Source organism: Erinaceus europaeus, chromosome 8 (assembly GCF_950295315.1).
Source record: "Erinaceus europaeus chromosome 8, mEriEur2.1, whole genome shotgun sequence".
Lineage (NCBI taxonomy): Eukaryota > Metazoa > Chordata > Mammalia > Eulipotyphla > Erinaceidae > Erinaceus > Erinaceus europaeus.
Genome location: NC_080169.1, coordinates 36,426,440 through 36,441,918, shown reverse-complemented (window position 1 = coordinate 36,441,918; position 15,479 = coordinate 36,426,440). Strand labels below are relative to the sequence as shown.

Sequence of the window (15,479 nt, the reverse complement as noted above, 5' to 3'; positions counted from 1 at the left end):
CAGCCTAAGGACCCGGGTACGAGACCCTGGCTCCCTACCTGCAGGGGAGTCACTTCACAGGCAGTGAAGCAGGTCTGGGTCTGCAGGTGTCTATCTTTCTCTCCCCTTCTCTGTCTTCCCTCCTCTCTCCATTTCTCTCTGTCCTATCCAACAACGATGACATCAGTAACAACAACAACAAGAACTACAACTATAAAACAACAAGGGCAACAAAAGGGAATATATATATATACTTTGCAGGGGCCAGGCAGTGGCACATCTGGTTAAGTGCACACATTACAGTACTCAAGGACCTGGGTTCAGGCTCCTGGTCTCCCCCTGCAGAGGGGAAGTGTCACAAGTGGTGAAGCAGGGCTGCATGTGTCTCTCTGTCTCTTTTCCTCTCTATTTCCCTCACCCCTCTCAATTTCTCTCTGTCTCTATCCAATAAGTAAATAAAATATTTTATCATTTCTTTATTTTTCTTAACCAGAGCACTATTCAGCTCTGGTTTATGGTAGTGTGGGAGATTAAACCTGGGATTTTTGAGCCACAGGTATGAGTCTCTTTGCATAACCATTATGCTGTCTGCCCCCACAATAAATAAAATATTAATATATATATATATGTACACCTTGCAGAAAGACAAGTCTGGTAGAACATTCTGCACAAGATGGCATACTTACTATATTTCAATAGGGTGATTAGCTTTACAACAATGACAAATACTTTGTGTGGACAAAAAGTTGAATCTCTAAGCCCTTTGTAATTTTAACAACTATACTCTATTGACTAGAACACTAAATAGATTACAATAAGAAATACTAGAAACACTGAACTTTTGACAGTGGGTAATGTGTAGTCTCAAGTCTAAAAACAAAGATTTTATATTCTTTTTATTTTTATTTTCTTTTTTTAATTTTCATTTGTAAAAAGGAAACACTGACAAAAATCCATAGGATAAGAGGGGTACAAATCCACACAATTCCCACCACCAGAACTCCGCATCCCATCCCCTCCCTTGATAGATTTCCTATTCTTTATCCCTCTGGGAATATGGACCCAGGGTCATTATGGCATGCAGAAGGTGGAAGGTCTGGCTTCTATAATTGTATCCCTGCTGAACATGAGCGTTGGCAGGTCGATCCATACTCCTAACCTTCTCTCTCCTTCCCTAGTGGGGTGGGGTTCTGGGGAGGCAGGGCTCCAGGACATATTGGGGGCATCTGCCCAGGAAAGTCCGGTTGGCATCATGGTAATATCTGGAACCTGGTGGCTGAAAAAAGAGTTAACATATAGAGCCAAACAAATTGTTGACTAATCATGAACACAAAGGCTGGAATAGTTCAGATGAAGAGAAGGGGTGTCTCCGTTTTGTGGATAGTTGGTAGGCCTATTTTAGTTATATTCCAAAGAGCCCGTGACTATACCAGGTTTTTGTTTGTTTGTTTTGTTTTGTTTTCTACGCCTGACATCTGATATGCAGGTGGATCCAAGTCTGGGGAAATGATGTCATGGCTGGAAAAAAGACCAGAAAGCTGGATCAGGGAAGAGAGTAACTCCCAAATATGGGGAAAGTATGTAAATATTGTTGACTGTAAACCCCATCGATTTGATGTGATCTGGGGCCCATATTCAGCTTAGGAGCCTATGTGACCTCTGCATCCCTGTAGATCTGAACTCACATTCTGTAGTCATCAGTAGGAACATTCCAAGCTGCCCCAATTTCAGGACCTATCTTCTTCAGGTGGAACATAGAGTATGCTGTCCAGCCTCCCTTCAGAGGATGGAACATTCTCTGCCATTGTTGATCCATGTTGAGGGCAAGGTACTATGGAAGCCCACAAAGGGGCTTGGGTTGTTCTTGATAGAGATGACCGGTAACAATGGACAGAGGGTTTTATTTGAGGTCTAGGCCCATCATGTCCGTTTGGGAATCTCAGGACTCCTCAACTAGGGCCCCAGCTGATGGGGTGGCCTGATAGTGACTAAAGAGTCATCATTAAAGTATGCTAGTCTCTTGCCCTTATTCAGCTTTTGCAGTCCTTACTTTGAAAAGGTTAACTTTGGGGTGACTGAGGGAAGTATAATGAGAAGTAGGTGAGGAGGGTATCCAAGTCTAAGTAGACACTATTTCATGAGGAACTTTATGGTGTCTTTTTAGGTCTTTCTACTTGCTTGCTGCATATACTGACTCACTGCAGACTATTGTGTACTTTTGCTTTCAGGTATATATTTTGCCCTAATTTATGGATACATGTGAACATATGCCCTATCTCATGGGACCTGGTCTGTAGCTAGGTTTTGGGACTGTGTTAGGAAGTGAACCACCTGAAATGGAATTAGAGAATCCTATGAAAGGAAAGGTCTCACCTGAGTAATGAGGCTGAAGGGTTGACATTGCATGCCTTATGTCGCTGGACACAGTCTGAAGTGAAGCATGCCGAGGTGGTACTCGTTGTGTTGATTTTCTTATTTTTAATGAAAGATACAGAGGGAAAGGTACAGACAGAGACAATAACATTGCTCAGCTCTGATTTATGGTGGTGCTGAGGGTTGAACTTAGAAGTTTAGAGCCTCAGGCAGAAAAATCCATTTACACAACCATTATGCTATCTCCACAGCCTCAAATATTTTATATCCTAAAGATACTAAATTACCAGTTAATCTATGTGAATAGAAAAAAAAAGTGTTTCCTAGTCCAGAGCCCTATAATCTTCTTTTAATATAAAGGGTTTTTTATTTTTATTTATTTTTTATTTTGTTTATTCCCTTTTGTTGCCCTTGTTATATTTTTGTAGTTATTATTGTTATTGTTATTGATGTTGTTGTTGGATAGAACAGAAAGAAGTGGAGAGAGGAGGGGAAGACAAAGAGGAGAGGAGAAAGATAGGCACCTGAAGACCTGCTTCACTGCCTATGAAGCGACTCCCCTGCAGGTGGGGAGCCAGGGGCTAGATCCAGCATCCTTACACCAGTCCTTTCACTTTGCACCACCTGTACTTAACTTGCTGTGCTACCACCTGACTCTCTAGAGCCCTATAATTTTAAGTAAACTGGGTGATTTGCCCAAGCCTTATGCCTTTGCAAACTAGATAGAATTTATTGATGCCCTCTTGGACAACCACAGAATGTATGCTGTGATAACAGAATTTACATATTATTGTCAACACAAGTCATTGCCCTTGTTAGTAGTAGAACTTCATCTCCCTGTCTTCCATTGGCCTCACCTGAAAATAGCTCATCAATAATTTAGGACAAGTTCATATGCAGAATCAGCTGTTGGGACTCAAAAGATTTAAAGTACTCTGAGAAAAACACTAGAAGGTAGCAACAGGTATTAGTACTTAACTATTAGTGCTTAAGTAGTAGTAACTAGATATTAGAAAGGAAGTGAATACAAAGCTGAAGAAGTGAGTAAAAATGTTGAGTTTTATGGTCTGGGAGATGGCATGGTGGTTAAAGCATTGGACTGACTCCCAAGCATGATGTCCTGAGTTCAATCTCTGGCAGCGCATGTACCAGAGTGATGTCTGGTTCTTTCTCTCTCTCTCTCCCCTCCTATCTTTCTCATGAATAAATAAATAAAATTTTTTAAATGTTGAGTTTTATCAGTGACTTCACTGTAAAGCATTAACCCCCACCATAAAATTAATATATAAATAATAAAAGGAGTGAGCAAAAATGTGATATATATTCAACCCCGATCTATGACCTTGGAAGAACAATGGAAGTTTCCACTGGAAGAGAATGGGAACACAGAACTCTGGTAGTGAGAATGCTGTAAAATTATATACCTATTATTTTATAGTTTGTAAATCACTAATAAAAAATGAAAAATTAAATATCCTTGATTCTCAGATGGGATCTTAGGAACATTCCTAAGGAAGACAGGGTTATTACCGCTTTGACCAACACACTTTTTCATCTCTTCAAACACTCTACCCCAGTTTCCAAATCCAAGCCCACCAACATGAAGAGCAGTGTTTGTAAATGTAGCTGGCCCCAATACCAAGATGGTAGGTATGTCTTATGGAAATACTTTAATGTGGGGCTGGGTGCTGACACACCTGGTTAGGTACACGTTACCATGCACAAAGCCCTCCATTCCCATCTGCAGGGACAATGTTTCACAAGTAGTAAAGCAGTGCTGCAGGTGTCTCTCTATCTCTCTCTCCTCCTTTATCCTCCCTCTCAATTACTCTCTGTCCTATCAAATTATAAATAAATAATTTTAAAAAATTTTTTTTAAATAAATACTGTAATGCAAGAAGTCAATAAATTATCATGTGGAGCATGGTTCAAGGAACTCATTTGACTGATGAACATGGCACAACTACTCAAAAAGCAGATGGCATAATCTTAGTTGGAATCTACCCAGAGGCCCCTATACCCAAAATATTGGTAGAGATTTGGGGGCACCTGTTCTCTATGGGGCCTGTGCTCCCCAGAGTCTGCTAGAGTAGGAGACTAAGCTTTGGATGATATAAAAAGGAACTGCTCATGGCCACTGTTCAATCTAGGAGTCTGAATATAATATCTGAAAGTAACCCAGGCACAGGGCTTTCCTGAGAAGTCATCTAGTGTTTGAGAAAGGAATGGCTTCCTAGGAGATGACAGTATTCATTTCATCATAATGGAAGGAAGGGAATCTGGGAATGATAGCAATCAAGTAAAGGCACCCTAGTCCAAGTTTCACTCTGTGTTTTGCCTTTCCCTTTATATTTCTTAAATTCCACCTGTAAGTATGATCATCTGGTATCCATCCTTCCCCTTTAGGAAGATCTCACTTAACATTATCCCTTCAGGTTCACTCAGAATGAAGCAAAGGAGGTGTTTCATCATTTTTTAATAGTCAAGTATGATTCTATTTTAATAGCTAGGTATAATACTACAACTTTCTTAACCACTCATCCGTTGTCGGGCATCTGGCCTATTGCAGCAAGGCCAAGGTTATTGGGGGAGAGAAGAGGTCTGAGAGAGCATTGGGGACCAAATGCATAATTGTGGGAGAGGATCTAAGTTGATGGTGAGATAGGTGTGTAGAATCCTATCACAGAAAGATAAAATGTACCCGACTCTTATAAATGATTATTTCCCTAGTAAAATCTTTCCTTCTCCCCCTCCTCTTTCTCCTCCTTTTTATTGACACCAGGGTTTTCATTGGGTTTCAATGGCAGCACTATCCAATATGTAAGTAAATTTTTAAAAATACTTTAAATATTTGATTTTTTTATTTAAAAGCATTTTTAAAGTTGTTGGAAAAGTGCCTGTAAGGTTTTGATAAATAGTATGTACTACCTATCAATTTCTACTCAGCAATTTCTACCATGGGAAATTATAGATTTCAATATTCCAGTTACAGATACTGAAGGTAAGCTCTCCTCAGAGGCTTTGCCCCTTTTTCTGAAAACTCTCATCTTTTTTTTTTTAACCAGTCAAATACAGCAGTAGGTGGTTGTCCTTATCCTTTTTAATAAATATGGGTTGTTGGGTTTTTTTAAGTCCACCTTCATGTTGCTCAGGCAAAAATCACTAAAGTGAACCCCTAGGATCATACCTAATACAGACTTCCTAGCTTCTCTCTACCCTAAAATCACTATTCTTACTTGCTTTATTCACACTTTCTGGTTCCTATTTATTACACATTTTTCTCTCTCTCATAAATTACTGCCTTGTAGGCACCAAGTTGCAGATGCTACCATGTTCAACTCCATAAGAAGATGAACTCCCCAATTTGGTCTGGAACCTCACCTCACCACAGTGCTACCCCACTAAGGAAAGATAGAAAAAGATTGGGGTTTGACCTGCCAATGCCCATGTTCAGCATAGAAGCAATAATAGAAGCCAGAACTTCTATTATACTCATAGAAGGGGAAAATGTTAGGAGAAGCTATTTAGAATGCTCTGAAACATAATTCGATCAGGACACAAAGAAAGAAGAGGAGGCAAAGAAAGACATTCAGAACTAGTAATAGGTGTAGGTATGACTTAGAAAGGGAGAGAAGAGTGCCGGCCCTGGAAAAGAATGACAGAGGACCTAGTGGGGGTTGTATTGTGATGTGGAAAACTGAGAAATGTTATGAATGTACAAACTATTATATTTACTGTTGACTATAAAACATTAATCCCCCAATAAAGAAATTTCTAAAAAGATTTTTTTTTAAAAAAAAAAAAAGGGAGAGAAGGCAGGACTATAGGGAAAAAATTGGGCAAAAACGTAGATAGATAGATAGGATAGATAGATAAATAATAACCCATATCTGGGATATTGAGAGAACTATTGAAGATTTCAATGAAGGGTAGGGGGACACAGAACCCTGGTAGGGGGAACAGTGTGGAGTTTTACCCCCATTATTTTTTAATTTTGTAAGTCACTGAAAATTTAAAAACTATTTAAAAAATAAATAAGTAAATAAAAAATTTAAAGGGGGCAGACAGTGGCTCACCTGGTTAAACACACATATTACAGTGTGCAAGGATCCTAGTTCAAGCCCCTGGTCCCCAGCTGCAGGGGAAAAGCTTCACAAGTGGTGAAGCAGGTATGCAGGTGTCTCTCTGTCTCTCTCCCACACTATTTCCTCCTTCCCTCACAATTTCTCTCTGTCTCTATTAAAAAATAAATACTTAAATTTTTTTAATAAAAAAAAAAACACTTTGGGAGGCATGGCCATGGAATAATAGGGATTGAATCGTCTCTCCTCCCAAAACATCAGATAAATACAACAGACCCAACTGAAGTCATAATCTACATCTGAGGGTTCTGCAGCCTCAGGTGGGTGGTCGCATATGGTTGAGGCAAAAAGAAGCACAGATTGAGGAACAGCTAAGTCAGATCACAGCTCTGAGCACCCTTTTGGTGATTTCACTTTAATTGCAACAAGCAGTGAAGGTTGTTCCAAGTGCGAATGGTGTTAAAAGAGCAACCTCATAACACACCATATGCAATGGTTAAACCAAGAAGAAACATTGGAGAAATAAACCAGGACAAAAGTCCAGATAAAAAACTGCCGAAGGGCTTTGAGGACAAGATCCAAACACTAATAGAGCTATTAGTCACAGGAGTGAAGAAAAAGTTTAAAAATAATGTCATCAGAAATGGGGAAACAGCAAATGAGACTCCAAAAGAAAACACTAACTGAAAGTAATTAGAGAGCTGGAAGCTGAAATAGTTGAGTTAAGAGCACAACTAGCTGAATAAGCTAATACAGTATCAGAACAGGGTAACAAAAGAGCTGAACTACAAAAAACAACAGAGGGAAGAGAGAGAACAGAATGAGGCAGAAAACAGAATTAGCAAGATGGAGGATGAATTAGAGAAAACTAAGAAATAAGTAAGAGATCTTAAAAAGAGATTAAGAGATACTGAAAACAACAACAGAGACCTATGGGATGACTTCAGAAGAAGTAATATACGCAGTATTGGCTTGCCAGAGGAAGAGAGGGAGGAGAAGAAAGCATTCTTCAGGACATAATAGCTGAGAACCTCCCTACTCTAGACAAGATAAAAGACATAAAGGCTCAAGAAGCTCAGATCGTCCCAAACAAAATTAACCCAGACTTAAAGACATCAAGACACATCATATTTAGAATGAAAAGGAATAAGGATAAAGAAAGGACCCTGAAGGCTGCAAGAGAAAAACAAAGAGTCACCTACAGAGGAAAACCCATAAGATTAGCAGCAGATTTCTCCACACAAACACTAAAGGCCAGAAGAGAATAGCAAGATATCTATCGAGCTCTCAATGAGAAGACCAAGACTACTGTATCCCACTAGACTGTCATTTAGACTAGATGGAGGTATAAAAACCTTCTCAGACAAGCAAGAGTTGAAGGAATCAACTATCACCAAGCCTGCCCACAAGAAGTTCTGAAAGTTTCCTTATTAAAAAAAAAACACATCGTAAACATGCCATATATCAGAAAACTCTAAAATTTTAGAATAATGGCATCAAAATAGCTTCATTCTATAATATCAGTAAATATCAGTGGGCTGAATTCACCTATTAAAGGCATAGAGTAGGAAGATGGATCAGAAAATACAACCCAACCATATGTTGTCTGCGGGAATGCCACCTAACTCAACAAGACAAACACAGACTCAAAGTGAAAGGACAAAAACCTATACCATACAAGCCAATAGACCACAAAAAAGGGGCAGGAACAGCTATTCTCAACCTTACAGTAGACCTTAAAACAAGTAAAATTTTAAAAGATAGGACTGGACATTACTTAATGCACAGAGGATCAGTCAATCAAAAGGTCTTAACAATTATTAACATCTATGCACCCAATGAGAGGCCATCTAAATACATAAAACATCTACTGAAAGAGCTACAGAAACACATTAACAGCAACACAGTAGTAGTAGGGGACTTCAACACCCCTTGGATGTTAGACCAGAAGTTATGATATACTTAGAGGAAAATATTGACAGAACTCTTTTCCATCTAAATTTTAAAGGCATCTTCAATGAAACAAATCCAATTTTTTTTTTAAAAAAATAAACAATAACACAAATCAGAACTTGGACTGGGTCTGGTGTACTGCACCAAAATAAAGAACTTTGGGGGGAAGGGGGGAGTGTTCAGATTCTGGAACATGATGGCAGAGGAGGACCTAATGGGGGTTATATTGTTATATGGAAAACTGGGAAATGTTACACATGTACAAACTATTGTATTTTACTGTCAAATGTAAACCACTAATCCCCCAATAAATAAATTTTTAATGTGTTATTTATTATTTTTAATAAAATAAAGATACAGTGAGAAAGATAGATAGATAGATAGATAGATAGATAGATAGATAGATAGATAGATAGATAGATAGGTGATAGACCAGAATGATGCTCAGCTCTGGATTATGATGATGCCCTAGGGACTGAGCCTGGGAGCTCATAGCCTCAGGATTCAAAGTCGTTTGCATAACCATAATGTTACCTCCTCAGCCCTCCCTCTCCCCATCCTATGTCTGCCATTCTGCTGAATTAGCTACATTAGTAACAAAGCCACATGGACAACCAAAGTCCTTCACAATTAAAAAAGATGGGTAAGATTTTGATCCCATACCTAATAAGTAACAATTAGAAAATAAAATACTCAGTTTGTTTTTTGTATCCTGCAATCTCCATGTCTTTAACCAGACTGGCAAGGTAGAGGGATATGCAAACTAAGAAACAAGCAGACATTAACACAAGCCTTTAAAGTTCCTCACATTTTCCTGAAAGAACAGTGTATTCTGCATCTATTTCCCTGCTTCTCTCCCCCTCTAATAAAATCTGCTTTTAACTGAGAACCACTAAATTCAGTCAAAGCAGGGCAAGCAAAATACTGCATTTTGGTAGTGTGCTATGTGTGTGACCTAAGTCTGAACCTGGCCCCTAACACATTGAGGAAAGTTTGGTGCTACGTTATCTATCTTCCTTTCTTTCTTTCTTTCTTTCTTTCTTTCTTTCTTTCTTTCTTTCTTTCTTTCTTTCTTCCTTCCTTCCTTCCTTCCTTCCTCCCTCCCTTTCTTCCTTCCTTCCTTTCTTTCTTTTTTATTTTTTGTTTTACCATTTTATTGGGAGATGGAAGTTAGTGGCTTACAGTACAGTTGTTGACACATGGCTACAATTTCTCATCATACATCCCCTCACCCCTACCTGCCCCCATCTCACCCCCATTCCAGGCCTATGCACAAGCACAAACATGGCCCTTTCCCTGCCCTTCCTCTCCAGAGTCCTTTGGTGCAATACAACAAACTCAGTTCGAGTTTCACTTTATGTTTTCCCTCTCTGGTCTTATTTCATAAGTTCCATCTACAAATGAGATTAATTAGTATTTGTCCTCTTTTTGGTTAATTTAATGCCTTCTGCCTTCCCATCTTAATCTTTCTGTCTGAAAAAGGTCATTCCAGATCAGTGAACTCCAGAGATGCAAAAGGAAAAAAAAGAGAAGTCAGTTAAAATAAAGCATACATTTCTCCTATTGTGATAAAATATTCTCTTGGATCAACAAACTAGCTCATTGGGGTAATGTGGCAGCTTTGTTATATAAGCAATCCAGGTTCAAACTGCCTCCTCCCCCTGCACCACCCTCAGTTTACCAACTCCCAGAAGCTCCAGTGTTGTGGTCAGCCTGTCTTATTTATAGTGAAAAAGGTGACCTATAGTGGTGAAGCCCTGGTGATGGGGAAAAAAAATTCTTAACTGTTTGCAAAGAAGTGATAATGGTATTTGCAAAATAGCATATAAGTATGCTGCCTATTTTGAATTTAAAAAAATCAGAGACTTTTACATTTATTCCAAAATCATAATAACCCCATGGTTAGTGTTACCCATGAGTAATTTAATCATTACTAATATCCCTTTTTTTTTTTTTAGAGAACTGACAGAAGTCATTGACCTTTCTAGGTTTAAAAAATTAAAATACCTATGGCTACATCACAACAAGGTAATATATTTTTTAATAATTATAATCAACTTGTCTAAATTATGTGTTTTATTAGAACTAGTATGTAAAAGTATTAGCATTGTATACCCCTAATTTAACAAAGGTATAATACCTACATACCTACATATATATATATGATATATTGACTAGCATAATTTTTGAGATATTGTCATTTCGGAACTTTACTTTCATTTCCCAAATCTTGCAAAAACCATTTAGTTGAGGCCATCCTTCCCCAGTATCATAATTTTTCCCATCTAGCAGGTAACAGAAAATCTTACAGTTCATTAACATCACAGTCATTATCCTGGTCCAGAAATGAAACTGTCTTGTGTCCTGAGAAGCCACCCAGTAGATAAAGCACTGAGCTCGCAAGCATGAGGCCTTAAGTTTGATTACATGTGCCAGAGTAATGGTCTGGCACTTTTTTTTTTCCAATCATAAAAGAGATCTGTGTAAACCTATGCACATGGCAGCACAATTTGTAATAGCCCAAACTTGGATATAACCTTGATAGTTAACAACAGATGAGTGGCTAAGAAAATCTTGGTTTATATACACAATAGAATGTTATGTAGCTATTAAATATGATGAAGTTATTTCCTTCATCTAATCTTGGATCAGATGGAACTTGAAGAATTCATGTTAAGTGAGATAAGATAAACTGAGAAGGCTGAATATTAGAAGCTATTTCTCATAGAAGGAGCTTTAAAAAACAAGGATAGAATGAGAAACAGACAGGAAAACTTAGACTGTGTTTGGTGTACCGCACCAAAGAAAAGGACATTGGGGTAGGGAGGGAAGTAGTAGTGGGGGGCTTTGAGGTTCTGATATATGATAGTGGAAAAGAACCTCAGTTTAGAGAGTGTTTTGCAGACACTTATGACAGGGAAATGAGAAGTTATGCCTATGCTGCTGGTGGGAATGTAAATTGGTCCAACCCCTGTTGAGGGCAGTCTAGAGAACTCTCTTAAGGCTAAAAGTGGACCTACCCTATGACCCTGCAATTCCTTTCCTAGAGATATATCCCAAGGAACCCAACACACACATCCAAAAAGATTTGTGTGTACTTACATATGTTCATAGCAGCACAATTTATAATAGCCAAAACCTGAAAGCAACCCACGTGTCCAACAACAGATGAGTGGCTGAGTAAGTTGTGGTATATATACACAATGGAATACTACTCAGCTATTAAAATGGTGAATCCACCTTTACCCTATCTTGGATGGAGCTTGAATAAATAATGTTAAGTGAGATAAGTCAGAAGCAAGAGGACGAATATGGGATGGTCTCACTGATAGGCAAAAGTTGAAAATGAGATCAGAAGGAAAAACACTAAGAAGAACTTGGACTGAAGTTGGTGTATTGTACCAAAGTGAAAGACTTTGGGGTGGGTTGGGGGAGGGTTCAGGTCTTGGAATAGAAAACTCAGTCAAATTCTGCTTTGTCTTTCCCTTTCTGTTCTTCTTTTCAAGTTCTGTTTATGAGTGGGGGTCATCCCATACTCATCTTTCTCTTTCTGGCTTATCTCACTATTCCTTCTAACTCCATCCAAGATGGGTCAAAGAAGGTGGACTCATTACTCTTAATATCTGAGTAGTATTCCATTGAGTATATATACTATAACTTTCTCAGCCACTCATCTGTTGTTGGACACCTGGGTTGTTTCCAGGTTTTGGCTATTATGAATTGTGTTTTTATGAACATAAGTGTACACATACCTTTTTGGATGGGTGTGTTTGACTCCTTAGGTTATATTCCCAGAAGAGGAATTACTGAATCATAAGAAGGTCTATTTCTAGTCTTGTGAGTATTCTCCAGACTGCTCTCCACAAAGACTGAACCAATTTACATTCCCACCAGCAGTTCAGGAGACTTCCTTTGTCACCACACTCTCTCCAGAATTTATTGCTGCTGTCTTTTCTGGTGTATGATATTCTCACAGAAGTGAGATGGTATTTTATTGTTGTGGAATCTCAACTTGTAATATGATGACCAGTATTAGAATAGAACCAAGAACACAGAGCATACTAGCATACTAGAGCAACACAGTCCAATGTTGGTGAACAAAGGTCAACTTGAAAAAGACTCTTGTAGATATATCTACAAAACAAGCAAAAATAGTGCAAAGCACAAGGACCAGCATAAGGATCCTGGTTTGAGACTCTACTTCCCACCTGCAGGAGAGTCATTTCACAAGCAATGAAGCAAGTCTGCAGGTGTCTATCTTTCTCGCCCCCTCTCTTGTCTTCCCCTCCTCTCTCAATTTCTCTCTTTCCTATCCAACAACAACAACAATAATAACTACAACAATAAAACAACAAGGGCAACAAAAGGTAATAAATATTTTTAAAAAACAACAAGCAAATCCTCTAGAAAATTCAGCAGCTAAAAACCTACACTTCCACCAACTTTCTCACCCACTTAGCTTATTCCTGATCACTCTCTTTTCTGCTGGTTGACCATATGCCACAAAACATTGTGACCCAGCACCCTGAGGACTTGGTGCTGGTCACTGTGCTGATGACTGCACTCTGATGCCTGCTCACAGCCTGGCTCCAGGAGTGCAGTGAGCTCCTTTGAACTGGAGGGTGCTGGCATGCAGTCTTATGAACTCTGAGACCTGTCTATGTAGGAATACCAAAGGAGACCACCAGGGCCCTCAACAAGACAGGACTAGAATGACTTCAGGGACCCACCAAATCACCGGTGAGTGCAAACACATGTGGCTCATTGACAGAAAGGAGCCTAGAGAGATCAAGTCACTGGTAACAGTACGGCAGTTTATTAGTTGAGACACCACCTCCAGTCTGTTTAACCAACCAAAATACAGTTGAGGGGAGGAGAGGACTCCCCTGAGACTCACCAAATGCAACTCTGAGTCTCCATAGCTACTGCCCTCAGAATCTGGAGCAGTGGCAGGGAAGCCCTGTGCTGACACCAGGAGACAGAAAACTAACCAGGAAACTCAGGAGAACACCTATACCACCATGGCATAACAGTGGGGCTGTGAAAGTCTCTTTGCATAACCACTGGATTATCTCTGCCCCACCCTGCTTTATCTCTTGGTCAGGACACAGTGATTAAGCTAAGAAGCCTACTTATAGTTTAAAAGCCCTGAGGCTCCCATAGCCTACTGGGAAGAAAAAGATCAAAAGAGGATTTTAAGCCACTGAGCTCCAAATCAGGGATTAAAATACTATTGAAACAACTATCAATTTCCACAACTGTGAACCCTTTAAGTACCTTACTTAGACACAAGTGAATTCAGGCAAGAGTGATCAGTAATTTAAAAAGTACTCAGAAAGGGACCTCATAACATACTATATAAAATGGTTAAACCAACAAGAAGAAAAATTGGAGAAATGAATTAGGACAAAAGTCCAGTTAAAAGCCCCCCAAAGGTTAAAGCACAAGATAATGAGGTAAACATCCAAACACTAGTTAAGGAAATAATCACAGGAGTGAGTAAAGAGTTTGAAAGAATTGTCATCAGAAATGCAGAAACAACAAATGAGACTCTGGAAGAAAACACTAATTATCTCAAGGTTATTAAAGAGCTGAAAGCTGAAATAGGTGAGCTAAGAACACAACTAGTTGAACAAGCTAAAACAGTATCAGAACAGGGTAACAAAATAGGTGAACTCCAGCAAACAGTAGAGGGGAGAGAGAATAGAATCAATGAGGCTGAAGACAGAATTAGCAAGATCAAGGATGAATTAGAGACAACTAAAAAAAAAGTAAGAGATCTCAAAAAGAGATTAAGAGCTACTGAAAACAACAACAGAGACCTATGGGATGACTTCAAAGTAAGTAATATATATATTATTAGCTTACCAGAGGAAGAAAGAGAGGGAGGATAAGAAAGCATTCTTCAGGACATAGTAGCTGAGAACATCTCTAGTCTAGACAACATAAAAGACATGAAGGTTTAAGAAGCCCAGAGGGTCCCAAACAGAATTAACCCAGACTTAAAGACACCAAGACACATCATATTTAGAATGGAAAGGAATAAGGATAAAGAAAGGATCCTGAAGGCTTCAAGAGAAAAACAAAGAGTCATCTACAAAGGAAAACCTATAAGATTAGCAGCAGATGGGAGTCGGGCGGTGGCGCAGTGGGTTAAGCGCACGTGGCGCAAAGCGCAGGGACCGGCGTAAGGATCCCGGTTCGAGCCCCCAGCTCCCCACCTGCAGGGGAGTCACTTCACGGGCGGTGAAGCAGGTCTGCAGGTGTCTATCTTTCTCTCCCCTCTCTCTCTGTCTTCCCCTCCTCTCTCCATTTCTCTCTGTCCTATCCAACAACAAAGCAACATCAACAATGGAAATAATAACCGCAACGAGGCTGCAACAACTAGGGCAACAAAAAGGGGGAAAATGGCCTCCAGGAGCGGTGGATTCATGGTGCAGGAACCGAGCCCAGCAATAACCCTGGAGGAAAAAAAAAAAAAAGATTAGCAGCAGACTTCTCCACACAAACACTACAGGCCAGAGGAGAATGGCAAGATATCTATCGAGTGCTCAATGAGAAATGCTTGCAACCAAGACTACTGTGTCCTGCTAGACTGTCATTCAGATTAGATGGAGGCATAAAAAACCTTCTCAGACAAGCAACAGCTTAAAGAATCAACTATCACCATGCCTGTCCTAAAAGAAGTTCTGAAAGATCTCCTATAGACAGTCAGACCACCATAAATAGGCCATATATCAGAATACTCTAAAACTCTACATGAATGTCACTAACATATCTTCAATCTTTGATATTAATAAATGTCAGTGGCCTGAATTCACCTATTAAAAGGCACAGAGTAGGAAGATGGATCAAAAAACAAAACCCAACAATATGCTGTCTACAGGAAACCCACCTAACTCAACAAGACAAACACAGACTCAAAGGAAAAAGATGGAAAACTATCATATGTCGCTGTCGGCCCGCAACAACGACATGGACACCAGAGTCTTCTTCCTCAATTCCCTTTATTTCCTTCTTATGGCCACCTTAAGTACCTTTCACTGTTACATAGTCAGCCAATGGGCATTAAGCAAGCATACAGTATTCATA

At 39.3% G+C, this 15,479-nt stretch overlaps 1 protein-coding gene across 2 annotated transcripts in view; it reads left to right on the top strand.

Annotated features, from left to right (window-relative positions):
* The window catches only part of LRRC72 (leucine rich repeat containing 72), a 71,140-nt gene that overhangs the window by 9,172 nt on the left and 46,489 nt on the right, over positions 1–15,479 (top strand). For both annotated transcript variants that reach the window (XM_007531971.2, XM_060196144.1), the window contains exon 3: positions 10,346–10,415. In XM_007531971.2, the coding sequence (XP_007532033.1) occupies positions 10,346–10,415 (70 nt within the window). The remainder of the gene's footprint in view (positions 1–10,345; positions 10,416–15,479) is intronic.